Source organism: Triturus cristatus, chromosome 10, assembly GCF_964204655.1.
Source record: "Triturus cristatus chromosome 10, aTriCri1.1, whole genome shotgun sequence".
Classification (NCBI taxonomy): Eukaryota; Metazoa; Chordata; class Amphibia; order Caudata; family Salamandridae; genus Triturus; species Triturus cristatus.
In genome coordinates, this window is record NC_140593.1 from 161,378,758 (window position 1) to 161,405,481 (window position 26,724).

General features: G+C 43.5%; 1 protein-coding gene across 5 annotated transcripts in view; it reads right to left on the reverse strand.

The window, feature by feature from the left end:
* Window positions 1-1,131: 1,131 nt before the first annotated feature.
* Window positions 1,132-26,724, reverse strand: part of SHROOM4 (shroom family member 4) — a 391,064-nt gene continuing 365,471 nt past the window's right edge. For all 5 annotated transcript variants that reach the window (XM_085630724.1, XM_085630726.1, XM_085630728.1 and 2 more), the window contains 6 exons: window positions 20,910-21,647; window positions 12,665-12,795; window positions 12,291-12,573; window positions 9,550-9,733; window positions 5,273-5,545; window positions 1,132-3,152 (listed from right to left, as the gene is read on the reverse strand). In XM_085630724.1, coding sequence (XP_085486850.1) covers window positions 2,886-3,152; window positions 5,273-5,545; window positions 9,550-9,733; window positions 12,291-12,573; window positions 12,665-12,795; window positions 20,910-21,647 — 1,876 coding nt within the window. In that variant the 3' untranslated portion in view covers window positions 1,132-2,885. The remainder of the gene's footprint in view (window positions 3,153-5,272; window positions 5,546-9,549; window positions 9,734-12,290; window positions 12,574-12,664; window positions 12,796-20,909; window positions 21,648-26,724) is intronic.

A 26,724-nucleotide genomic window follows, 5' to 3' on the forward strand; every position in this document is an offset into this window, starting at 1 on the left:
TATAGTGTCACAGGTGTATTTCTCCGATTGAAACCAAGATGCATTTCGTTCAATCCATATGAAACAAAATAATGTATAAAGCCTATATAAAGGACAGGGAATGTCACAAGAAACATGGCTTTGAACAGCTGTGACCGACAATTCTAAATGCACGACCCGGTACCTGCACTGCAGCACACATGCCCTCCATTTTAAGTACAACAGCAAATCTGGTAAAGAAAATCAATAGTCATAAACTCTAAATGTACTTTCTGTAGGACTTCTAGTGTGAACTGCGTAAGAACATCTGGGGCTGAAGTTTTACCTGGCCTGAGACCAATCAGTGACTGGGGTGTCAACCATCCCAGTACCACCAACATAGACTAGATTTAAATCTAGGGCTTACTTAGAACCTGGCACGCCTAGGAACAATGTGTTGGTGTGTGGGAACTTCACTGGAATGGCGGCCTGGTTATCGGTAAGCAGCTATAGATGCTTATGAGGCATACGATTTGAAAAGGACAAAACGCTAATCTTTGGAGGCAATGATGTCGAGTGTTTTTTAATAAAAAAATGTTTTACTGATTGAGAGACAACTAAGACCCAGGGGTGCACTGACGTGAGCGATGATGGATTGTCTCTGAGGCGTAAACCAACTACAAAGCGAGAGCCTTGAGAGCTCATATCTAGGAATTCTTCGTGAGGATTGGCCAATATCTCTCTCTTTTCTCTATGTGGAAACAGGTACACGCAGTAAAGTAGGATGTACCCTTTAAATGAAGGATTCAGTGGGAGTGAGACATTAAAAATGGCGGATCTTCTTATGAGGAGTACAGGGGAAACATTGCTATGCCAGCAGCCATTTCCGAAATACACACAAAATGGCACCGACTCTTGAGTTCAAATTAGATGCAGCAAGGTTTGGCAGTACACAACTATGGGGGGCAGGCATGGACAGAACTGGATCACAGACGATGAAAGAGTTGACCGACCCAACTTAAAATCTTCTGCCAGCTCCATACCTGAAACAACTAATTAACTCTGATTATAGGTAACACTGCTGGTGACCCTGAATCTATGCAATACTTTTTTTTTTTATAAAATATACATGCATATTATTTATATGTACAAACATATACATTTCTCTCAAAGTACAAAGAGTTAATTGTATTGCATATCTGGCATTACTTAAGAATATAAAAAAATACAAAACATTACAATCATAAAATTATAAAATGGTTGCTGGCAGGGTAAATATCTGCATATGTTAATGCAGCAAGCTCTTTGGGATTCGGGATGATGCGGTTAGCTCTTAGATGTTTTACCTAGACAAGTTATAGTTGAATAAAAAAGAGATAAAATATATTTTTTAATCCCACCGGATTCATAATTTATAGTTAATGAAGACATCTGGACTATAAGAGGAGCTTCTTGAAATCTGGGAAATAACTAATTTTAAATATCCGTGCATCTGAGTAGAGCTTTGTGACCAAATGCATCCTCTCTGCCTGGCCAATTTAAAGACAGTGACTAAAATATACAAATAAATAAATCTGGAATGCAAAACTTAATATACAACAACATAACTGTTTCTTAGTGTTTTGAAACTGGGGTGGTGGGCTTTGTAATTAGGTTGTGGTATGATAAGCGTCCAACCACACTCCAGTTCTATCTGGTTAAAACCATTAGGGTTTGTGGCTGACTGGTGGAGAGAAGATTGAGTGGATGGTAAACGTGGCACATATGTTATTCAGACGACACACGTGGGCTTTCCGAATGGGACCACTTTTTGTCTCTTATGGAAATGTGTTAAAAAATATCTAGACATTATTTGGCATTTTCTGATACAATTTCATGTCATTGGCACACGCTTGTTGTCTGGCAATTCCTGAGTTGGGGACTGGGGTCTTTAAAAACTCAGTCGCAGAGCAGGCACAAATAGGAGCCAGTGGACCGCATATGGCTAGAAGGTCACTCAATGTGTACACATGGAGTCAAGACTTCTCATTTTCTTAGGCTTGTCTTTTTTTTTTTTTTTTTTGCATTATAGCGTTCCTAGCCGACTGCCCTGCGGTGATGTGAAACACTTTACTTATTCTTGTGAGTTTTAGCAAACCAAAATCCCACAAGAACGTTCTTCCTGAAGAGCATCGGGCCAACAACATAATGGTGAAACCCTTTAACACTGCTATTTTTTCACTGTTAAAATCCATTTGCTGGGCACGCTGGCGCTGCACCTCTTCGTTCACAGCTAGCAAACTGAGCCAGCGAAAGTAATGCGCTTCCTTGCAGCGGAGCTCCAGTTTGAATGTCAGCACAGAATGAGATGTTTTTGGTCTTCCAGTGAAAAGATTCACCCGTGAAGTCTTGAGCAGGAGAATTCTCCTGGAAGCTCATGGCAATGCAGCCCTTACTCCAGCTTGATGGTGGTGAAAAGGCAAAGGGGAGAAACTGGGTGAACTTCAGTGCCCAGTTGCTCCTTTCAAACACATTAAATGAGTTATTCCAGGCACTCTCCCTGTGGGTGCCTCAAAAAACACAAGGCACTTGATTGTCTTTTCCACAATGAGCATGTGTAAAAAAGGAATGCACAATGTAAATTAAAAAGGCAGCTCAAAAGAAGGTGCTGATTTCCATGCAACTATTTTGCAGAGAAAGAGGTGGTATGTGCATAACACAGACCTTCGCGATTGGTCAGCATTTATTACATCGTCTGCTCTGTGACTCGTGAAAGCGTTGGCTCTTCCAGAGAGGATAGATGAAAAATCAGCAAAAGTCTATACGTGTTGGTCACAAATGCAAATCTTATGCTGTGATGAAGTGTGGCGATCCTTCTTTCACACCTTCTAAACCAACAAGACTGACTACCTAAAGTGTCGCTCACTTCCTTCTATTGGGATAAGAATTCAGTACTCTCTGGGGTTAGGCAGGCTGTCCCGGAGGCATTTTAGTTGTTCTTCCCCGAGCTTGATTTTTTCCTCCAGTTCTCTTTGCTCAATGATGAGGGCCGACTTCATCTTGACAAAGTGATGATAGTCCAAGAGCTGGTCAGCGGTCAGGTACCGAGAGACGGTGTCATGCACCACTTTTTCGCGGCGGTCGACATGTTCCTTCAGCTCCTTGGCCTCTTCCAACTGCTCAGTCAGCTGCCTCTTCTTCTCCATCAGCACCAGCTGGAAGAAAGAGATTTAAAACAAAAATCATAAGAGTGAATCCTACACTACTTCAGTCTACAGTGGTCAACCTAAAGTGCTCAACTCACAACAAAGCGTACAATAAATAAAAAACATAAAATGAAAGGATGTAAATCAAGTTCATGGTCCTAAAAAGCAATGTTTTGATACATGCTGCAGTTCCCAAGACATGGAAGCGGTGGGCACAATGTGCATGGATCACCAGATTAACACATTGCTTAGAGAGTTTCACCTGCCACCATTTTATGCTGCTTTCATTCTGCAAAATGGTTGGCCATCCTATGCTTTGGAGTAGGAGAGTGAACAGCTGCCTCTTTGGGATCATCACCAAAGTAGTTGTACCTAAAAGGCTGCCCAGCCCTCCCATCCAAAATGTCTTCTCCTCTTAGGAACCAGCTCACTATGTAAATAAAGTTATGTCAAAGTGAGCTATATTGAAGACTTTATTGGATATGGTTTCTTTATCGTCTGCTTGTATACATGGGATGTATTATTTTTTACTCGCGTTTTGAAGGGGTTTTCTGAGACCTTGAGTTAAGGCTCAGGGAATGAAAACACTGCCATACGGACAGAAAAAGGTATCCCCAAAGTTTAAGTGTTGGTGGGTTGGGTTCATCTTAAACCGCAACAAAAATCACGATGACCAAAACCAATGGCTTTCTACTTGTGCAGTGACAATTTAGGGACACCCTTCACCCACCAATATGACCTTGAGGCCAAAGAAGTACCACTGCGTCCTACGCTCCATTAAGCCCCAAGTACCACAGACTACAGGAATTCTGGGAGAAGGCTATAGGCCAGGGTTGCCACCTTTGTCCATTTGTTATTTAGACAACACACTCCCAGTCCTGACCTTTCATGAAATCCCCTATCGAGTTCTTGGAGTTGTCCACTGAAACTATAAAAATAGGGCATCTGATAAAGATGAAAGACCAGGCACGTCATAAGATGGACTCAGGTGAGAAGCCTATGAGGCTGACCAAGTGTCACCATGGCTGGTACCTTACAAGATCCCAGGGAAAATAGTGTCCCTTATACCCGCTCCCATTTTAGGCACTTACAAGCTTAACTTATTTTGTTTAGATGTTTTGGCAAACTTATCATTAGAATTTTTAACAAATGAGACATTGTAAAAAAAAAAGTATGTCTGTTTCATAAAAAAAAAAATGAAAAAGAGAACGGCAAATCTAGACCCAACCACTAGATGGCGGAATAATGCACAGCATGTGAATCCAGAAAAGGATTCATACTCCAAAACAAGCCTCACTACTATGCACGTGAAACACATTCTACCCACATCAATATCCACCTGAAACCTCTTGTTTGCACCACTATCCACTAGAAACCCATTTTACCCACACCAATTTCCATTTGAATCACATTCTATCCATACCAACATCCACCTTATGCACATTCTGCCTAGACCACTAACCACTGGAATCACTTTCGCCCACACCACAGGGAGTCGTGGAGTATAAATGCCTTTAGCAAAGTCCACAACGTATATTGAGATCACTCCACATCTAGTTCTTTAGGGGGGTTTATGAACCACTGCTCCATCTCCTAGACTTCCCCAAACATTGTTTTTTCGCCTCTAGAGCAGCGTAAGTTGTTGCACTACAAACTACTGAATGCCATAAATTCCCTTCACACACTAACGCACTAGGGAAGAGCAAAACAGCCAGAGGCCACCTGGAACTTAAAGAATGAAGCAAACAAGAAACTTACCCTCACCCACAAGCCCTACCCACAGGATCTTCAAAGTACCACTTCAATCTCACATTCAGTGACATGCCACCATCTGGTGCCCCCTTTAAAAGGACATCTGCTAGGGATGTGGCATGAACCACAAGACAACACAGGGGAATCTTTCAAGAGGGAACCACACCCCACCCTCTCAACATAATTGATTTCAAACTACCACTTACTGCTGCCTTAGGCAAAGCATTCATGTGAAATTACCAGTGTGTTTACAGTGTCCCACAAGCTTCAATGTCAACTGCCTAGCAGCCCCCTATTGTAAGAACAATATATTACTATAATAAAGTCAACGTGCTGACTATCCTTGCACTGTTCCTTATCCTATAGCGGACACTCACCTTTTCTTCCTGGGTGGTCTCTGGATCCAGGCTGTTAAGTGCATTTTCGACCCGGGCCAGACGACCGGAGAGAGACAGGAGCAGGTTGACCACCTTGTCCAGGTCGCCGATGAACATCCGGTACTTGTCCAGCTCGTTTGGCTTGCACACAGTCCGCACCAAAGTTTCGACCTCTTCCCCTAGGGAAGTGTTGGCGCCAATATCTTCCAAAAGTCCCCGCTGGGCTTCTTGTAGCACAGACAACTTCTTGCTGATACTTTCAATGAGCTGCAGCTATTGAGTGGTGAAGAAAATAGAATAAAATATCAGTGGGGCAGAAACATTAAATGGCTTAAAAGGTAATAACCATTTAAGGAGAGAGAGACGCAAAGAAAACCAAAAGTAACACGGAAAAACAAAAGTAATGTAGAAGAAATGAAATTAAAATGGCAAACATAAAAGAGAGAACTAAGGTGACAAAAACAGAAATGAGAAAATAGAAACAAAAATAAAAAACAAGAACATATGAGTTAGGAAAAAGTAAATCAAAAGGACAGAGTGAAAAAGCAGTCCAAATTCAGAAGGAGAAAGTGAACGTCTGCAAACAGTTCAGAAAATGCAACACATACTGCAGACATCAACCAACAAGCATTGGCATAGCCAATAGGTCTCGCTTTTGGGACCTTATAAGTATTTAGTTATGCAGCATAATATCCTTGGTGCAACAACATCAACTGTTGCATGGCTAAACACTTATAAGGTCCCAAAGGCGAGACCTATTGCCTATGCCAATGCGTGTCTTTCTAAGGTAGGGCCAATAATTGGTTCATTTATCTGAAAAAATAATTATTTCCAGAGTCAATTCATCCATATGGCTGCAGAAGCAGACTTAATTCACTCAGATTCTGAAAACAAAATATTTGGTTAGCATGCCTATCCTAAGTTCAATTCCTAATAGCACCTGATAGATGGTCAATTCACATTTCTGATTCTTGCAAGGTGTTATTAATTCTGTAAATACTAACAGCTTTCTAATTAAATGTATTGCCCCAAAATACATCAATGAAATATTACTGGAGGTAATTTGTGACACAAAAAACATACAGTTTACATTAACCTCCCTACACTAGCCTCACTATCTAAGAACCAAATACATGTGATATTTGTGTTTTCCCACTGAGCCAGAGTAAAGCAGTTCTCTACTGCACACCTTCACCTCTGATGGGCGGGCTGTGCTTTTTAGGAGTCTGCAAGGCTTCTGAAGGTCTTGAAGCACTCCAGGAAGTGCGCAAGAAAGAACTTAGTTGAAAAAATACAACATTGGTGCGTGCAAAAATATGAAGGAGTTGATACAGTTTGAAAGATTTGCTGATGTAATATAGAGTAAAACGGGATTGTTCTAGGGCTGAAAGGAACGCACTGTGTCAGTCTTCTAGTGCCACCGTCCCTGCTTAGTCATTAGCTAACCAAGTCTGCCAAGGGAAGCCTAGATGTCTGCCTTGCAATTGTTTGCAGCCTGCCAAGTGAGTTTCCATATTGACTATAGCCCCGACCCCCGTCTTGCCTTCCACAGTCATTAAACGATGCCGAAAAGAAAGGGACTACTAAGGAGTGCCTGGAGCGATGGGCACTCCCTGTGTTTTCAAACTCTTCTTTGTTTAAATCAGCATAATGATCTATGCAAATTTAAAAAAAAAGACAAAATGCACTCCATTCCCCAAAAATCTTAGCATCTTTGGAGAGAGCTTCAAAACGCATAGTCTGCCTTTCTCGATACCCCAAAGTCCGGTTCTGATGATTACAACTTTTTTTAAAAGACCCTGGTGTTAACGAAGGCACAATATCATGCGTCACAACCCCAGATAAAATTACTTCTGACAAAGTCACTGCAAACTTTATCTATGAAATGAGCAAATGTTGCTCTTGTATGTACAACTTGGCGCTTGGATTCAAAAAGGGGCCTACCAGGGATGGATAATTAGCATTTTTCATTTCAGATCTATTCAGTGCCAATGATTAAAATCGTACTTTCCTTGTTACGAAAAAAATAACATTGCTAAAATATTATCTCTTTTCTAAAGTCTCTTGTACTACGATTCTCTTTCACAGTTTAATGTTCCAATATTGAAAATCTGTTTAATTTTTTTACCCAAGTGTAAAAAGGCCTCATTTATGCAAGCATACAGTAGGGCAACAAGAGACAACATGTTTGGATCAGGCATTCCACTCGGTTCACTGGGGTGACCTTCCTTAATCAATAGCCGTTTAATTTACCAGAGTAATGAAACTTCATTTCACCAGCCCCTTAGAGGTGATAAAACCCATGAAGATTCAAGATGGATGCCCTCTTGCTCCATCAATAGCCTCTGCAAAGTCGGTGAGCTGACCTTTTGACGATAGCGGATTGCTCACAACGCACGAAATAAGTGCTTGCTTATCATGTGAGACAGGTTTTGAAACATCAGTATGTCGCTGTGTACTAATACTGCCAGCAGCGCAATAGTGTTTCCAGATATCAGGAAGCCGGGGGTTTTGACAGTGGGCAGAATGAAAGAGCTGCGTAATATAGACCAGTCTGGAACGAACATAACAAACTACATATTTGAAGTCTGCGTGCGCTCGAGCCGAATTGCGCAAGATTAAAAAGATGTGTTTGAAGTGGTTATGTCTTGGCAAATGAAAAGAAACACTGTCACATTCTCAACAAAAAGTAGAATTTACCCGCTTGAAGATAAAGCAGAGTAAAACAAGCATTGATAAAGCCAATAGGTCTGGCTTTAATGCGCCAACACTTGCATATAGAGATGCATACACAAATACTGTTCAACACACTAAAGGTAGTCCTCCTGGCATTGAAATAAAGGAGGACTTTGCACACATAACGGATATCTTACTGTTAACAGAAACCTGATTAATATACGAATCCTCTCTGGATACCCTGGCGGCTCTCCTGGCAGACAGCCAATCAACTCACATAGGTATAATTGTGGTGCCCTAGGATTGGCTGTAGTGGATCACATGGGCAGCATCGCCTGCTCAAAGGCGTCTCCTACAATGACGTTCATTTGTGGGATTGGTTGTTTTGTGACCCGGACGTGCTGAAATTACGAACTACTAATAACCTTAAAAGTCAGACAACGGACTGAGTTCACTGACCGTCCGTGTAAGTAGCGGACATGTGGTCATGTTATTGGGAGAAAGGGTGGCGGGGAACGTGCATGCCAAATAGAAACAAGTCATTACTTGTGCCATCTGCGAGTCCTGGGTTTTTAGCTTATAGCAATGTACAAACTGTTCCTTTTCTAAACCACATGTCACAGAATGCAAAGCACTATGCTTTAAAAAACGAGGACTGGCCAAAGGTATTACATGTATTTGGCAGATGTAGGGGTGGGAAAGGTGATATTGAAGTGCACTGCCAGAACTGTGAGCGCATGTTAGTCCAGTGAGGCTGAGTAGAACCGTGCTGCACGATGGATGTTTCCTGCATTGTTTAAAGAGTACTAGGGCTTTCGGATAGTGCATTGAACACAGTGGGAGGGTAATCTCACGACTAAGGAAGCGCTGCGGAAGTAGGAATCCTTTACGAGACGCATGGCATGTGTATATAGGGATCTAAGCCAAAACATGTGACCTGGAAACCACGTGTTTTACACAGCCTGCCGCTTATCTGCTTAAAACAAGCCAGCCATTTACCAAGGCTTGTTCGTACTGATTTTTTGTAATTAAAAGAGAGGAGTAAAGACAACTCTAATGTAGGTCCGTGTTTTGGCAGCATTTGCTTTTCTTAAATCTAGTAACTATTCCTGTTACAGCTCCACCTGGGGAGCAGTACTATGAATTTGGCACTTTCACACAGACAAACAATCAAACTGTTGCTCAGCCACAAACGTGAGGTGAGAGGAATCTGCAGAGATGGAAGCCCTCGGGGGAGGTAGGGAGAGGCAGTGAGATGTAAGGTGCTCATTGTAGAAGCAGTAACAGATGCTTGGCCGCTTGCGAAAATGAAAGCAGCCCGACGGGGGAGGGGAGGGGCGTGAAAGCGAAAGTGATCGGACGCGCTCTGTGGTAATCACGCGAGTGGTGCACGCAGAAGTGATCGCGCTGGAAGGCAGATGGCGGCTGCGTGCGTGCACGCTCGCGTGAATGCAAGCGCTAGGCCAGCTGTGGCAGCACTTTGAAAACCCGTATACTAAATGTCTCTCCGAGCAGCGCATGCGCTGGCTCAGGCAAGACCTAAAAACAGAATGCATTTGTGAGGCCCAGAGAGGGAAATAAGGTTGGACACCAAGGTGTACCTTCTTCTCTGCCAGCTCTGCATCCACTTCCTCCCCCTCAGAATCATCTTCTGACACTTCTGGAAGCTCCTTCATCTTGTTCAGCAGCTCAGCTTTTCCAGCGGATGTGTTGTAGTAGGCGGAGTACGAGGTGGGACTGACCGACCCACCCGGTGGAGGAGGAGATATCGGCTGAAACTCATACCTATGGTGACAAGCAAAAAAGGCATTAACAATCCACATACTCGCTGGCATACAAGAGATTGTGAGTGATGATCAGACAGTATTCCACTTCTATTCCACAGACTATAATCTCAAGGACCTAAATATTTTTAACACTCACTTAATAAACCCTCTCAATTGTCTACTTTTTGTATTGGAAAGACTGTAGAACTGAAGAACATACCCAGAGTAATTTCCAACAGGAGTAAAAATACAGTGAGAACCACCATTATTCATTTAAAGATCCGGATTAGGATGCTGAACGAGAGTGGGGTTGGTGATAATGAGATGAGTTTGGAAACTGTTCTGTTGGAAATTGTTTTGAGAACATTTCTGATTAGAAGGAAGTTGGGTCTTAGTCAAGGTGGTGGTGACATTGTTGGAGTCCCTATTACCAGAGATATGCATAAAAGGTGTCACACTTAGGCTGATGTTTTGCAAGCAGATGGTCATAAGTACATACTATTTTTGTGGTGAGCAGAGCTTAATGGGTGATGCAGGTGAAGTGAAACAGAATACTGGGTTACACAGGGAGATGGTGTTGGGAGCCAGGGAATGTGACTTTTATGGTTCAGTGAGCCTGCCTTGAAGAGTATACATGTCAATGTTCTTCCACTAGGGTATCCAGGAGCGGAGAGCTTTATTTTTCGGATGTGATTGAGGCTAGACTAGTCGTGGTGGAGCATGGCATTTGCATCTGCCCTTAGATTTAGGCTATATGTGACACTGACTATATGAAATTGCCTACAAAAACAGAGCCCATAGTGGACCTTCGTTTTTGGGACAATTACTTCTAGGGAGCATTAAATGAAGGGGACAGTTCTTTCCCTTACACGTCCTTCATTTTAAAGAAGTCAAGCAAGATTGCCCAGAGAGGCACTTATGAGTCAAACCAGACGATTTCCAGAACAAGCAGGCAATAATTGGACTATCAAAAAGAAGCAAAAATCTTGGAGAACTTTATACAAGGAAAAGGACCAGAATTTGCTTAATTGACTCAAGAAAAACAGCACGCTCTGGTTCCGAGTGAGAGAATTTACGCAAGCCTCCTTTAGATTATTAGCAGAAGGGATTCAGAAGAGTAAACAATAACAAAGCTACAAGGGGAAATTACTACTTTATAAAAAGCAAATAAAAACTCAACTGTCGTGGGACAAGACTACCACTTGAGGAGTATAAGGAGACAAAGCAGGGGGAGCAAAGGTTTTAAGATTCCAAAAACAAGGATGCAGCAAAGACAACTGGGTGACAACAGTCAACATGGAGTTTCAGGTACACGTGGATGACTGGAATGTGGGAGTCTGAAACTGTTAAGGCTGAAAGGGTAGAAGTATGTGGAGTACTTCCACTGTGAAATTAATTTTAAATAAATACTTTTGTAAAGTATTCAAAGCGGAAAGTATTGTTGTATGTCCACAGCTGAAAGAAAGATATACATTTAGAAAATATTTAGAAGTATGGACAAGTCGCTGGATACAGAATGTATGTGGACATGCCAGGAAAACCTAATCAATGTGTTTCCACTGTGTGTCTGGGGATTTATGTCTTAAGAGATACAGGGGTGTGAGGGCTCTGGATCTCAGCAAAGACTGCCAAAGATGCAGAAGATTCACAGGAAAGCAAAGTGGCCTTGGAGTGGTGCTAAGGTAATAAAATACATCAAGGACGCGGTGCAGTGGGACCTACTGAATGGAGTTGACCCTGGGGCGGTGGGGATCTGTTGCGAGTTGCCACAGGTACAGTTCAATGTCTTTATCGTGATTGCAAAGAAACAGAAAGGGCTTCATTAAAAAAATATTGGTGGCTACTGAAATAAAAGGCAGCTGACTACAAAGATAAACAGTTAATGCAGAGAAACTTGGTTGCGGTGTACAAGATCACGAGAGGGCCTTGGGGCCGTCAGACAAGTGAGGGATCTGGGTTCTACAATTATGAAATCAATTCATTTGAAATAATCACAATGAGTTAATTAATAACAACATATTCCATGGTGTTGTTGAGAGTCTAAAACTCCTGTCATAAATATGTAGTGGGATGGTGGTGCTCCCTAACCTCCCCAGTATAGTTCCTTAAAAAACCACAAAGCTAACCTCATGGTAAGACATACATCATAAGCTCCTTGACGTCATCTCCTCTGCATGGAAGGGGAGAAAAGAGGGTGAATCAGCATGCCAAGTCCTTACCACAGGCTGCCCCCCACCATTACATTTAAAGCACCTGGCCTCCATGGTAATTAACATAGATCCCTCTACACCTTGGGGGACCACAGGATGAAAAGAGCAAGGTCAGATAAAAAAATCAATTCCTTCAGATGGATTTCCTCTTTAACACATTGTCTGACAAAGACTGCATAGACTTATGATGACTTAGCTCAGGGTTAACAATCTAAGAGTAGTTTTCGAGTGCCATTTGCTTTCAGTAATTTACTTCCTACTTTATCTTCATTACAGGTATTAAAGGAAGCAGGTGATTCATTGGGAAGAGGAAACCAGGCAATCGGACCATGAAGAAAGGGAATTAAAAAAAGAGAAAACACCTACCTTTCTTGACCTGGGTTCTCATACGGCTTCTCCGCACTCCAATCCTTCTCAAAGTGCTCAGTCCAGGACTGCCGGTCGCCCTTTGAGAACAACTCGCCCATCACCTCTGCAGTGGTCACCATGCCAGAGCCCTGGCTCAGCACCATCGCTAATGACCGGTCTCTGCCCGCCACATCCCGCATTAGCTCCTCAGAGGTCATCCGCACAGGAAGCCTGCGTGTAGCTTCAGCGTGGCAGCTTCCCTCCTCTTCCTCCTCTGCACTCTCCTGCATGTGCCCTGCAGCTGGGGAGCAGGGGAGAGAATTAACCACCATGGTGTCTCACAGACGCGTACCTGTGACCATCGCTGGCTCTCACAGCAAAGGACAACTCACCAGGACCAGGGGACACAGGCTGAGACTTGTGCCACTCTTCAGTGCAGCTGCTCAAAGACGACCGGTCTCCGGCTTCACTGCCCGTGGATCTGTCTATATCACCATTCGACTCAAAGCGCCTCGTGTCCAACCTAAGAAAAATGCAAATAAATCAGATAAAGAGGCAGCAATAAGGATTAAGAAAGAGCTGGTAGAGAGAAAGTACAGATGCATAGCAGAAGAGATTGCTATTTCTGATCATAACAATTATGGCACGTGGTTACAAGGAATTTGACTATCAGCTTTAGATCTGAATTGACTGAGTTCGTGTTTGTGACCCATTGGTGATTTTTGTTTCACCACTGCCTGTTCTGTGAATTATGACCTTAACAAAAAATTGGCTATCACAACTGGCACTCTGTATCTATAGGACAGCCCTGGCAGAGTTCATAAAGCATCCCTAAGGCATCTCGAGCACAAAGTCGAAAACCAAAAATAGTGCACACTTATTGACAAAGTGGGGAAACTAGAGGTGCTTCGGAGCACACTAGTCACCAGTGATCTAAGCACTATATCCATAGAAGTGTCTAGACGTTATTTGGGTGTAGTGTGACGAGGCTCTAAGCCCTACAACCCCACTGCATGTTATTTCTGATGTTCTTCCTTTCTAGCAGACACACGTGCTCCACATCAGAAATGCTGCTCATCCAAGCACCAGCCACAACGCTATTAGCTTGTTATGTGACTTTTTTTTTTTTTAATGGTTTTATTTATCATTAATTAATATCAAAATCGAGCAATACATCATCCTAATTAATACAGTCATTGGTTAACATCACGTACATTGCGCCATCCTTGTACAGTCCTCAGTATAGATTGAAATACGGTCAAATCAGTTCTCTTATCATACAATTCGCACACTGTAATCCTCCCCTCCCAAAGGGACCCCCAGTGGGTATCACATCGTAAGTTTTAGTTGCTCAAGTCCGGTTCTGAGTCTTCGGGTGGTGGGGCACATATGTTTCCCCGAAAGGTGTTCCATTTTCCCCATAGACGTGTCCATTTTTATGGTGACATTCTTATAGATGCGGAAGCGGGCTCACAGGTCTGACGGTAAAATCTATTCTCCCGCCCCTAAATGTATTTATTTAATTTTTCTGTTATGCACAGGATGGTCACCAGAAGAACTTTGCGATGCTAGTGAGTCTGCCAAAATTCAGTGAACTTAGTTAGCGTTAGCCTCTTACCACCGAATTGGCCACTGTTAAAGGACATTAGTGAGGAACAAAGGTTTCTCCTTAGAGCCGGGCTTCCGCCAAGAATGAGCAGCCATTGTTGTTTGGGGCAGAGGCGGGATAACATGGTGTGGATTGCTGGGGAGAAGTGGAAAAGAGGACCTCTATGAAGAGACTGGTCTTCAGATGATATATTTCTACCATAAGACATATGTTATAAGCTTCTCATGGGAAGAGGTGTGGCGCAGCAGCCAGGGTGGCTGACTCCGGAACCATGGGGCTCACGGTTCGATCCCCGGTGCCGGCGGCAGATACACCCAGCACCATGTGACTCTGGGCAATAGCTTGCTTAATCTTCCTGACGGCCCCAGCGCCTTGACACCCTCGGGTAATTTTTTGTGCTGTACAAATACTGGACATTTACATTCATGCCAAAGAGTGCCAGCATCGACACAAACTGTCTTGGTTAATTTTTGGTGATTATGTTGAATACACTAAGACGCAAATACTTCACTCTAAAAAGGAACCAATGCTATTTGCTCATGAAATATGCAGAATGCCTCGCTATTGTGACCTGTATGCAACCTTCAGGTAACCTGTCTGAATGGTGGTTGGGGCACTCGGCTATTTTTCTGCAGTGAGTCGAATATGAACTGTAGAGCTGAACAGTAATATTGCAAACACACATTCTTGTAGTAGAATGTGCTGCACCAAAAACTAATGTGCTGTCCAAAAACACACCCACTGCTTTTTTATTTACCAGTATAAACAGCATAGTCTGCTAAAATATTTATCTATTTTAAATACTGAATAGCTTAGAATTCAGGAGTTTCCTGAAGCGCATGTGACTTGTAGTTGATCCCAGGATGGAGTGGAGGTCATGCCACAGTCGTGGACCATGAACCACTACCCCCCCCCCCCCGGAACTTCCTTTGAAACCTTCGTCCAATATAGTTTTGTTAACGGCAAGATGAAAATAATTTACACAATAGCCATTGTTGCTTTTCTGGTCTTGGGTTCACAAAGTAGAAATAATAATCTCACTGCAAACAAACCTTCAAAGAAAAGACAGCAACACATTGTGCACATTACACACTATTTCACAATACAGATCACAAGAAGCGGGGCCACCCACCTCCATTATATCCTGCCTTCCCCCAGCATCCCTAACTCCACGCCCCTTCGCGTCCCAAGAGATGCTATTCTTCAGGGAATGTTGAAATCTCGTGTAAATATTGCTAACTATAGGAGTATGTTTTGATGTCAGAACCACGGCCAATCCCATCACAGATCCACCCCTGCAGCAGGGAACACGACCGCACACTGCCACCTAGCCACACCCCAACACACTTGGCACAAATACACACACAAATCACAAAGATAATCGTTCAGCTAGGTTTTACTGGACATCCCACGCTTACTCATGAGTCAACCAGAAAGTGTGGCTGCCCAAAGCCATGATCATTTACACATTTAGTACTCGATTCAGTAAACAGCTATGATCCAAAGTAGCACCTAAGTGTGGCGAGAGGTGGATTAGTGGTTTTAAAAGGAAATTACCGATTCACAGAATCACAATTTGGGGATGTTCACAAACACAAATCCACTTACTAATTCATGTTGAAAAGCATTCATCAATAATGAATCGTTGATGGAAAAAGTGAGAAAAAGGGCATTACTGAGGGTGGAGGAGAGTGTACGGATGCAGACCCACAACGGCACAACTTTGTGGACATTCACAAATATTTCATTACATTTTCATCATACATAATTGCTCCCTCCTGCAAAAGGGAGGAAACAGTGATATTTCCAGGGTGGGCAATGTTAGCATCATCATATGTAACAGGTGGGAGGATAGACACATGGGTTTCTCCGTATGGAATCAGTACGAGTAAGTCTGAGGGAGTGGGAGCCTGTGCATGTTCTCCATCCAGGCTGTGCAATATAGCCAGGTGGAGACCATGCTAAGTGCGCATGACTGTTTGGGCGACCCAAGACGGCTGGCTAAACCATCATGTGCACTTAAGTGCACATATTTCCTCCTCCCCCTGCTCCGACAGCCCAGCCTTGCCCGCCCTAACCTGGCACACATTGAAAAATCTAATTTATAATAACATTGTGTTATTATCATTTTATTTTTCCTTTTTTGCACTGCTGAAAAGTAGTGGGCCACAGTCCTCCGCCTTAGCAGAGGAGCCGCCGCTGTGAAAGTGTCTCAAACATTGACACCTTAAAATGTAGGTTTCTACAGGAAAAGCGGGGATGGGTCAGCCTGATGAAAGGTTTGACCAAACCTGCATTGTGGCAACCTCTATTCTTCACGAGAACGGAACAGTGAGGAATACCAGACTATTTACAAAAAAAAAAAAGCGCAATACTGAGAAATATTTAATACACATGGATGTGAACCAAGCAGCTTGTTACACTGACTGCCTCAGGCTGATATAGGAAGCCCACAAGCCTTGACAGCTGAAATATGATTTGCCTTTTGCCAACCTCAAGACCAATTCACAAAACAGTGGCTGAAAAAAATATAATAAAAACAAAATATAGGAAGCCTATTTTTGGAAGCCTACATGTGGAGCAGTCGTCTGACTTTTAAATATTCACAAAGAATCTCAGGAGAACTCCTGGTTATCTACAACAATGTAACCTGGAGTTCTTCAGGTCAAAATGTTCCTCCAGTAGGAGGAAACTCTTCACAAAGAAATTCTATGAAAATGCACATGGAACATTTTTTACATTGTTTTTTCTCTCTGCAAAAATCCTCCCGCCCGCTGAGAACCCCTCTAACTTCAAAAAAAAATCTTAAATTTTCCCTTCTTTTTCACACCAGTTAAGGCAATTACTCACACTTCACAGTAATTTTGCGTGCATTTCAAGAATGAGGCAGTGCTTGCAATACATTAGAGAGTATATGGTATTTCTATAGCATGAACCTAGCCAAAAGGCTAAGACAAGCATGAGGTCAATGAGCAATAGGAGAGGAAGCTGGGTTGTCGACCGTTAATGCACTGTATTGCAGTGCTCTTTAAAGAGGTGAGCAGTCACCGCGTTCTTAAATGTGAGCAGTGCGGGGCTGGCCTGATGGATACGGGGTTGTTGTTTCAGATCCTGGGTGCATAAATAGAAAAAGCCTGCTGGCGTGTTTTGTTCTTTTTCACCCTTCTTAGTCTGCAGCCCGATGGGGACTTGGCTGTGCCGAGAACCACCAGAGATGGTGATCTTGTCTGCACAGTAGGTGGGGTGCAGTTTCTGATGCAGCTGGTTTTGAAGATGATGGGGTCTGGAAAGGGGAGCCAACAGAGTTTCATCAAGATGGGGGAAATGAGATTATATTTCTTCAGGCCCTAGATGAGTAGTGCAATGGTGTGTAGGGTGCCTCTAAAGGGTGCCAGTGCAGAGTTGGGATGCCAATAACTTAAGCATTACTAATTTCCATATGCAAGAGTATGAGGACTTGAATAGCAGTTCTGAAGTCATTTTCTGAAAGAAACGGCTCAAGCTGCATCAGAAGAGAAACCTGTAACAGGCCGTCTTTGATTTTATTTTTTAGCATTGTGTTTCTTGGGGGTGAATCCAAGTGACTTGGCATTCGTTGAGAATTGTGGTTCAAAGCCATCAAGGTTCATGTCATTGAGCCAGGTTTGTACTATATCCCGTTTGTAACCTCATTTTCATTCCAAACCCTAAATTTATGATTCTGGAAAACCACTATAATGGATTTTACACTGTTGCAATTCAAATTTACATTCGCAAAAATCCAACAATGTTGATTCTCTGAATCAAGAAGTGGAATATACTACAGTAATTGCATTTTTTATTACACTAGTTCTGAAAACTAATGTGTGAAAAGGATCCCTGTTCAAGTAAAGCTTCTCTAAAAATATCTAAAGGGAAACAAAGTGTAGAATTAAGGAGATAGAATGCAAGCCACGAGAGAATATGAGATTTCCAATTAACTGAGACCTAAAGAGTATGAGTTTATTTGGTTTGGTGCAGAAAATAAAGCCTTAATGCTTGTTTTTGTTTAAAAAAGAATAATTTGCAACTCCTTTAAAATAACACCCACCAACCTCCCAAAAACAAGGCAAATAATCGTGGGAACAGAGATAAAGTTCCATTCTCATTGGCTGCTGCATTCCAAGTGCTGTGCTGCTTTTTGTCAAGGCTATGTACAACACACACCCTTTCTTCTCTTATCGAGAGAGTGGGGATATGAGCGGAAGAGCAGGAGAAGGAGTGGGCGGGATAACGAAGGGGGACAGCACGGAAAGTGGCACTGAAGCAGCGGGAAGGAAGTGATGTGATGGAAACCTAGTCCTTTTCTTTTCCTTTGAGTAGAATATGTGTTTTTATATATATATATACATACACATATATATATATATATATATATATTACCAAATATAGCAAGTATAACGACCACCACCGAGCTTTTCAATCACCAGATCTAGTTTATTAGGTAACGCGTTTCGCCTGACACAGCAGGCTTGATCACACACGGAGTCGTGGGATGAATACACCTTTATACTATCAGGGAAACAAAGCAGAAAACGGACAACATTCAAACTGTTATCAACCAAGTGTGTTAGTTTGGCGGCCATTTTGAGCTAGTCAAAATTATACATGAAACATATATTCAGTCTAGTGCTCTATATGGTCTAATACATGTAATTTCTAGTTTTTTGAACTATTGTATTCATAGTTTCAAACAGTTGTTTCCTCTTATTTTACATGTTGATATCCTTTATACATTGTACCTGAAACGAAATATCCTGTATACAGTCTAGGCACCCAATTTACACTATTCATAAAGCAAGTTTGCAACTATGAATTTAATAGTTCAAAATCAGAGCACTATGCTTTATGAATAGTGTAAACTGGGTGCATATACTGAAAACAGCACTAGACTGTATACAGGATATTTCGTTTCAGGTACAATGTATAAAGGATATCAACATGTAAAATAAGAGGAAACAACTGTTTGAAACTATGAATACAATAGTTCAAAAAACTAGAAATTACATGTATTAGACCATATAGAGCACTAGACTGAATATATGTTTCATGTATAATTTTGACTAGCTCAAAATGGCCGCCAAACTAACACACTTGGTTGATAACAGTTTGAATGTTGTCCGTTTTCTGCTTTGTTTCCCTGATAGTATAAAGGTGTATTCATCCCACGACTCCGTGTGTGATCAAGCCTGCTGTGTCAGGCGAAACGCGTTACCTAATAAACTAGATCTGGTGATTGAAAAGCTCGGTGGTGGTCGTTATACTTGCTATATTTGGTAATCTTGAAGTCGGCGCGCTCCACCGACACCGAACGACCTGCCTGCCTGGGGCGTGGGGAGACAGAAGGAGCAATCGGAAAATGAATATATATATATATATATATATATATATATATATATACACACATATATATATATATACACACACACATATATAGACACACATATATACATACACACACATATATACATACACATACATATATACACATACATATATACATACACACACACACACACACATACACAGACACACACACACACATATATACATACACACACATACATACACACACATATATACACACACACAAACATATATATATTGTGTATGGTGTGTGTTTGCTGTGGCGCAGTTGAGTGTGCCAAATATGTGAAACTAAATGCCTAATCGCACTTTATTTGGAGCCAATAAACTAATAAAACACATATTCTAATATTGCCGGCTGAACTGCTCCTCGACGTAGGGACTTTGATACCATCTAGGTTGAAGGGCTGGGTGGTGGCTGTGGTCCTACGTGGCATTCACTTTCCTCCTGCTTACGACAGTTTGGGCAGTCAAGAATGGTGTCTGCAAAGTCCGACATTTCCGGACACCAAAACCACAACACAAGGTGCAAAGCACTCCACTTTTTCACGGGAGCTTCCTAAAGGCAAAATGTCTCCTCGACTGGAGCGTGGATAATCCTTCAATATTGTGGGCGGTGGCAACAGGTTGTCTTCTCCTCCTTTGTACCTGAAGCCTACAGAGACAATCCTTGAGAGCGACTGCACAGCAATTGAAGTGTTTCTGGGATCGCTGCATAGGATGGTCGCCAACACAACAGGACAGCGCTTCAAGGCGCTTGAATGTGGAGGTGCGGTCAATGAAATGACCTTCAGTGATACATTTGATCATCACCCTGCCAAGTATCGGTCTCTTCATCATACACTGGAGAAGGACCACAGCACACAGATGGGCATCCTCAGGGCAGAGTGACCAAGGGTTGTTGTGGCCTTCCTTCCTTCAGTGGCTGGAGGTGTGAGATTCATGTTCTGCTAATCGCCTTCTTCAAGAAAGACCAGGTGCCCAGGAGCGGGCTGCATTTCTACAGGGGACTCAGGTGGGGTGTCCGAGCCGTCTCTCATTTCTCATGTCTTTAGGAGCCAAGCATTTCAACATTCAAGGCGGAACACTTGATAGTTGACTGTACTTCATCTACCACCAGAAGTCAATCTCAGGTCTTCTAAGATTAGACAAGAGGCAGCCTTCTGTGAAACCTGTAGACTTTTTTGAAGTTGTTGCTACATGATAGAGGTCACTGAGGTCTAACTTAGCCATGATTAGGCTCTAAAAATGACCCTTGCTTTAAACATATTAGGAACAAAGCAAATCAGTAAGGCTTACTTACAGACATGGTTATTGACCTGTGGAATCAGTTTGGCCTTACAGTCTTGTAGATTCACACGCCATGCAGACTTCTGGAATCTAGTGGTTGGGGTCAGAAGTACCACTTGTTTCTTCTCAGAGCTTAAAGACCATGGGAGTCACCTGTGAGTGTCTGAGTGCAGACCTCTCGACATCAACCAAGAATGTCCCTGCACCCTGTTCTACTGTAAGACTCTTTTTGCCTAGGCCTGTGCCTCTACACCACTGGGCAGGGTAAAATCATACCAAGTTGAAGAGGGAGCCAAAAGACGATGAAAGTTGTCAGGGGAAAAGAACATTATAAACATGATATGATTGCTTACCTTATTGAACCATCATGATTTGTGTCAATCACCAGAGGCCCTTCTGTTCTCTCTGGAAGGCTGTAGTAAGAATTGTGAGTGATGTCTTGCTTTGATGAGTGATGTGTGTTCATGGAGTGGCTGTATTCCTGCGGGAACTGGCAGTTCATTTGGGACGGCTGGATGGCAACCGGCTTGAGGAAGCCTCCATGCATCTTCTCCAAGGGAAGGCTTTGGGAACGCTGCCTCGCGGCCTCCATATCACTCCTCCAGTGTTTTTCCTGCTGCTGCTGTTGCAGTGGTAACACCTCAGGTTGCACTGCCTGAGATATGGATCCAGTGCTGGTGTCTGTGATGTTGTACAAGTGTTGGTGGGAGGCACGACGTATGCCTAACCTGCCCCAGTTTGGCGGAGGGGGGCGAGGCGGTCCTTTCTTTTTGACCACACCCCGTGGTTCAGGAGGAGTTTCCTCTAGTTTCGCCAGTACCGGTTCTCTCCTTTCCCGCACTCTTGACGTTTGTGGCTCAAAGCTGATATGACTTTCGGAGAAGGCCCTCCCACGGAGTGAAAGAGGTGGCGGCTCCACTAGGCCATCTTCATAAGCCGCAACATCCAGAACTCTGACTGGTCGTTCACAATCGCAAGAAAGGTCCTGCGATGATGCGCTTCTGTAACACGCAGGCCACTCGTGCTCCCTGTCGCATCGTGGCCTCAGGGGACTCGTCCTTTGAAAGCCAACCTTGTAATGATTTATTTCACTGAAAAACAATGAAACAACAATGTTAAGTTAAGGGATTGCTATACAACTGAAATAGCTGAAAAATGCTGTTTATCATTTGTTGCAACAAAGGAGCAGTTGACTGGAAGCAATGGTGCTGGCCCTTTATAGCACATTGGTGCAGTTTACTCTCATTGTACTTAGATTCCTTTGAAAATAAAATGGAATTCATCACAACAGCACACTTTCACAAAATAGACCTCTTCCACAGAACTGCAACTAAACCCAACCTTAATTACAGAAATCAAAAGAGTTGGACCATTGTGGTGCTTGGTGGGAAACAAGACACTGGACAGTCAACTCTCAAAATCGACTCTGGAACTTTAATTTCTGGTGCTTAGTGGCAAAACTATAAGCAATGTTCCAGAGGAGGAGTGGGAACAGTCCCGGACTGTATGCAGCATGTACACAGCAACTCACAAGCACATGTATTTATTTGTATGTGTTTTTAAACCTGGACTAAACAAGTTCAATAATATTGATAAGTCCTATACACGTATTTCTACTTCATGAACGTTATATCTTTATAATATATTGTTTACATGAATATGTTGATTGGTTTCATTCATTACAGAACCCCCAGAATACTTAAAAACGATTATCCAACTTCTTGATCTCATGATTAGCTCTCTTTTAAATTAGAACGTGAGTTTACTCAAATTCTCAATTCTGTAATGATAGTGAAAGCGGACAACCAACGTGTTGTTGGTGTACTGGTCAGCCTGGATTACTGGTAAATGCTGGGCATGAACATGGCAGCCTGAACTACACCAAGTCCCTGGTCTGATAGGTGGCACCAGCAGTCACTGCTCCATAGAAGACCACCAGCATTCACAGCGCCATAGAAGACCACCAGCATTCACAGCTCCATAGAAGATCACCAGCATTCACAGCTCCATAGAAGACCACCAGCATTCACTGCTCCATAGAAGACCACCAGCATTCACTGCTCCATAGAAGACCACCAGCATTCACAGCTCCATAGAAGACCACCAGCATTCACAGCTCCATAGAAGACCACCAGCATTCACTGCTCCATAGAAGATCACCAGCAGTCACTGCTCCATAGAAGACCACCAGCAGTCACTGCTCCATAGAAGACCACCAGCATTCACTGCTCCATAGAAGACCACCAGCATTCACTGCTCCATAGAAGACAACCAGCATTCACTGCTCCATAGATGACCACCAGCATTCACTGATCCATAGAACACCACCAGCATTCACTGCTCCATGGAAGACCACCAGCATTCACTGCTCCATGGAAGACCACCAGCATTCACTGCTCCATGGAAGACCACCAGCATTCACTGCTTCATAGAAGACCACCAGCATTCACAGCTCAATGCAAGAGGCCATAGGACAATCAGCGTGAAAACCAATGCAAAACAAATAAAGCAGACATGGGCTATTTTCCATTTTAGGCACAAGGCTTTTGAGCGAAATGTATCGATCTGCTAGCGATACCCTCCTGCACAGGTTCCGCCCCCAGGCGTATCATGGTGGGTGAAGCAACACAGTCTACACTTGTGCACATATGCCAGGAATGGGAGCGTGCACCATTTCATCGATGGAAGAATACCAACTGCAGCCCTGGTGCAAATCAGCCAAATTCCTGATGCAGACAGGAGCGTCAAAGAAACCGATAGCGGGGTCTGGTTCCTGTTTCTGTGCCGCGCAGTCTGCGGTACCTGCGCTAAGTCGCCGGGCTAGGGATGTGGTGCATGCGCAATCAACACCGCATTCTCGTTGTTGAACGGATGCACAGTAACTGGCTACGCCACTTACTACAGAACGCAAGCACAGACCAGTGCTGTGCCCCCACCCACCATGATATGGCCCTTGAATTGGAGACAGGAGTACAGTGATTGTTCGCTACCTCAAGGGTGGGGGGGCATTCTGCACCGGTCACTGATATTTCGTTATGTTAAGGAATTTCAGGGGGTGTCCAAATGTCACCAATGAGACTGAAAGAATAACTGTGATGGGAAAGGGGGACCCGGGTGTGACCTAGGCATTCATGTCCCTAATTACCTTGTAAATTGCCTGTTCAGTCACTGCACTTTAATTAACACAGATACACCAATGTAAAATGAATGCTTGACCGCTGTGTGGGGTTAACAGGCAGCACCTGCTTGTAATACTTGCATAACCTGCTCAAAAGGTTTATGGATAAACCACTCCAAACAGACAGGAACATCCAATTTACATCACCTTGAGCACAACAGGCATAGTTGAAAATATTCGTGAAGAGGGTGTGTCAATCTTTGTTCAGCAAGACTAGGGGGTGGTCAGCCTAAAAGTATTGGCATACAACATCCTCCCTCCTAGAGATACATTGGTTGCCCAGATATGCCGGACAGTCACCCCTAGTCCCCACTTAATGTATAAGCATTGGCGTCGGATTATATGGACGAAGTGTGGAACCTGGAACCCCAAATACATTGATAAGAAGTGACCAAGGGTTGTGAGAACTTAACATAGAGAAGATTACAACAGGTTGTTATGACCTTCCTCATGTTCAGTGGCTGGAGGTGTGAGATTCATGCACTGCTAATCGCCTTCTTTAAGAAAGACAAGATGTCCACCATTTGTAAAGGGGACTAAGGTGGGGTGTCAGAGCCATCTCTCATGTCTTTAGGAGCCAACCATCACAACATTCAAGGCAGAACACTTGCTAGTTGAAAAACCGCCCTTTTAACATGCACCAAACTAGCTTACCGCTTCTTTTAAATGAACAGTTTAATTCATTCATTAGGTCGAATCTTCAATACATTAAAAATGTGCACATATTTTACATTAGTAAAGTAGCAAATGTTCTATTCACATTTCCACTTGGGTTTATATCTAATTTTTTTTTTATAGTGCCTCTTCACCATGTGGCCGTGTGAAAGGCATGACTCTGTGTGCTACAGGGCAGCAACATGTGAACTGGCTGGTCTGCGCTTGCCATCTCACCTCCCCGTTGAATTGTTCATATATGACTTGGGCCCCCTCAATAATTTGCTGACCCCGGCTCCTTCTCTGCGTGCAAGTCTATGCCTGTGGGAAATACTGAAAAATGGTGTCTGTTGGCATTCCTGCACTGATATATCTACACATGGAGGTCAGCGTACAGTTTGAGATGCCTTACATGGACACCCGAAGACATCACAGTGATGCGTAAGGTCGGCCAACCAACAGCAAGGCCACCATCTTAAATGGACAGGTCTGCGAAGTTAACAGCTGCACTCCAGCGGTGTCTCCAACTCACAGAACCCTCGGGCTTCAGACCCTGCCCTGGCAGGAGGGAGGGCGCAAGAAAAGCTGGACTGAGAATGACTAAATCTTGGGTCTCAGACTAAGAGGGAATCAAGTGAAGAGAAAAAAAGCTCTCCTTGCCCAGCTACGCGTCTCTACCAATCACCAACAACCATTTCATCATTGAATGAGGGCTGCTGGGGTTTGGAGACAAATTGTGAGGTCATTCACCAGATGGCTCCTACAAGCAGGACCGACTTTGCGGGCAAAGGTGCTGTTGATGCATAAGGGAGCCGTGTGATTGGTCTAAAAATGGCCTGCAACCTGAGAACCCACTCAGACATCACAAAGGAAAGGACGTCGCCGACGTCACAAGAGAGTGCATCCTCGCCAACAGGTTCCATTTTCAATTTGTTGGACAGGCGGGTGTAACTAGTGCAGTTATGCCATGACCAGGTCCACCATGAAGATGAGATTTCAGAACCTCTGGCAGAGGAGTTTACAGGTAGAATTTACCTGCCAAAGGAAGAGTGGGAACTCACCTGTATTAGGGCAGAGTGTGTAAACCGCGGGAGGTTGAGACACATATACACAGTGTGAGGCAGCTGGTGCAACGAGGGAGATCTCCTGTTGAACATCTCGCTCTGCTGGGCGGGCGGGCAGGCGGCCAGCCACACAAAGCCAGGCGAGGTTGCTTTGTGCTCCCAGCCAGTGAGAGGGCTGACTCTCATACCAAGGGGAATTATGCACGGCATCAATTAGTTATAATAATAAATATGAGGTATTTATAACTTGTTCCCACAAAGAGAGGAACAAAAACATTGTGCCTACTACTTGCTACCAGGAAAAGCTTGCACAGTGTCACAAGATGCGCTGAAAAGGTGCCAGCGCTTAGTGCCTGCAATGTCGTGGTAGGCGAAAAAGGCAGGAGCCCACGAGGTACCGTAAAAATCAGAACTGCCACAGTACTACTACAGAGAGGATCCCAAACACAACTACAATGAAAATGTGCTATTTTTAAAACAGAAGCTGGTGTTAGATTGAATGGCCTGTAATTGTTGTGTGCACGCAGTCCCACCACCCAAGGGTCATTTGTAGCTTCAGTCACTGTTTGCAGCTCCTAGGAGTGCATCAAGTTCACTCCCAGTCTCCGCATACATGGATGGTTAGACAAAACAGCTTATCCTAATCATAAAAACATAATTACAGTCGTGAAACCTGTTCACGGGCTCATAAAAAGACTTGGCAATATTGCCAACAACTAAGAAAGCACCATTGGCATTGAAGCGCCTAACCTTGTTCCAAGGGGATATTTCCATATACTCTTGGATTTCACAATGGTTTTTGTTTGTACTGTAATTAAATTTGTGGAGCGATTTATTTCCCTGGATGAGGCGCGAAGCACGCTATCAGATGGGTAGCACGCTCCACCATGAGGGTGTTGTACTTGATGTGGGCCTCGGTGGGAAGCGCGCAAGAGTGAAAGGAGTAGAGGTCTCCTCATGCCTGGGGTTGCTGGATGCATTAGCTGCTGCTAGAGGTAACTGCAGTGTCCATGTTGGGTGGCGATGATTACCAAAACCTTTCAAACCACTTCCTGTGCTGGACACAGAAATTAAGACAAGCACTATGTACCTCCATTGGGTCTGGAGAGAAAAGAAAAGATCTGCCCAGATGGTCCATATTACTGACATCACTTAAATAAGTTGTTGATGTTCATCTCACCTTATGTGTTTTAATACTTAAGAGTGCCCAGCAAGTGATGGGGAGATGAAAGGGCCAGGGTAATAGTGGGAGTCCACTGGGGAGACCACCTG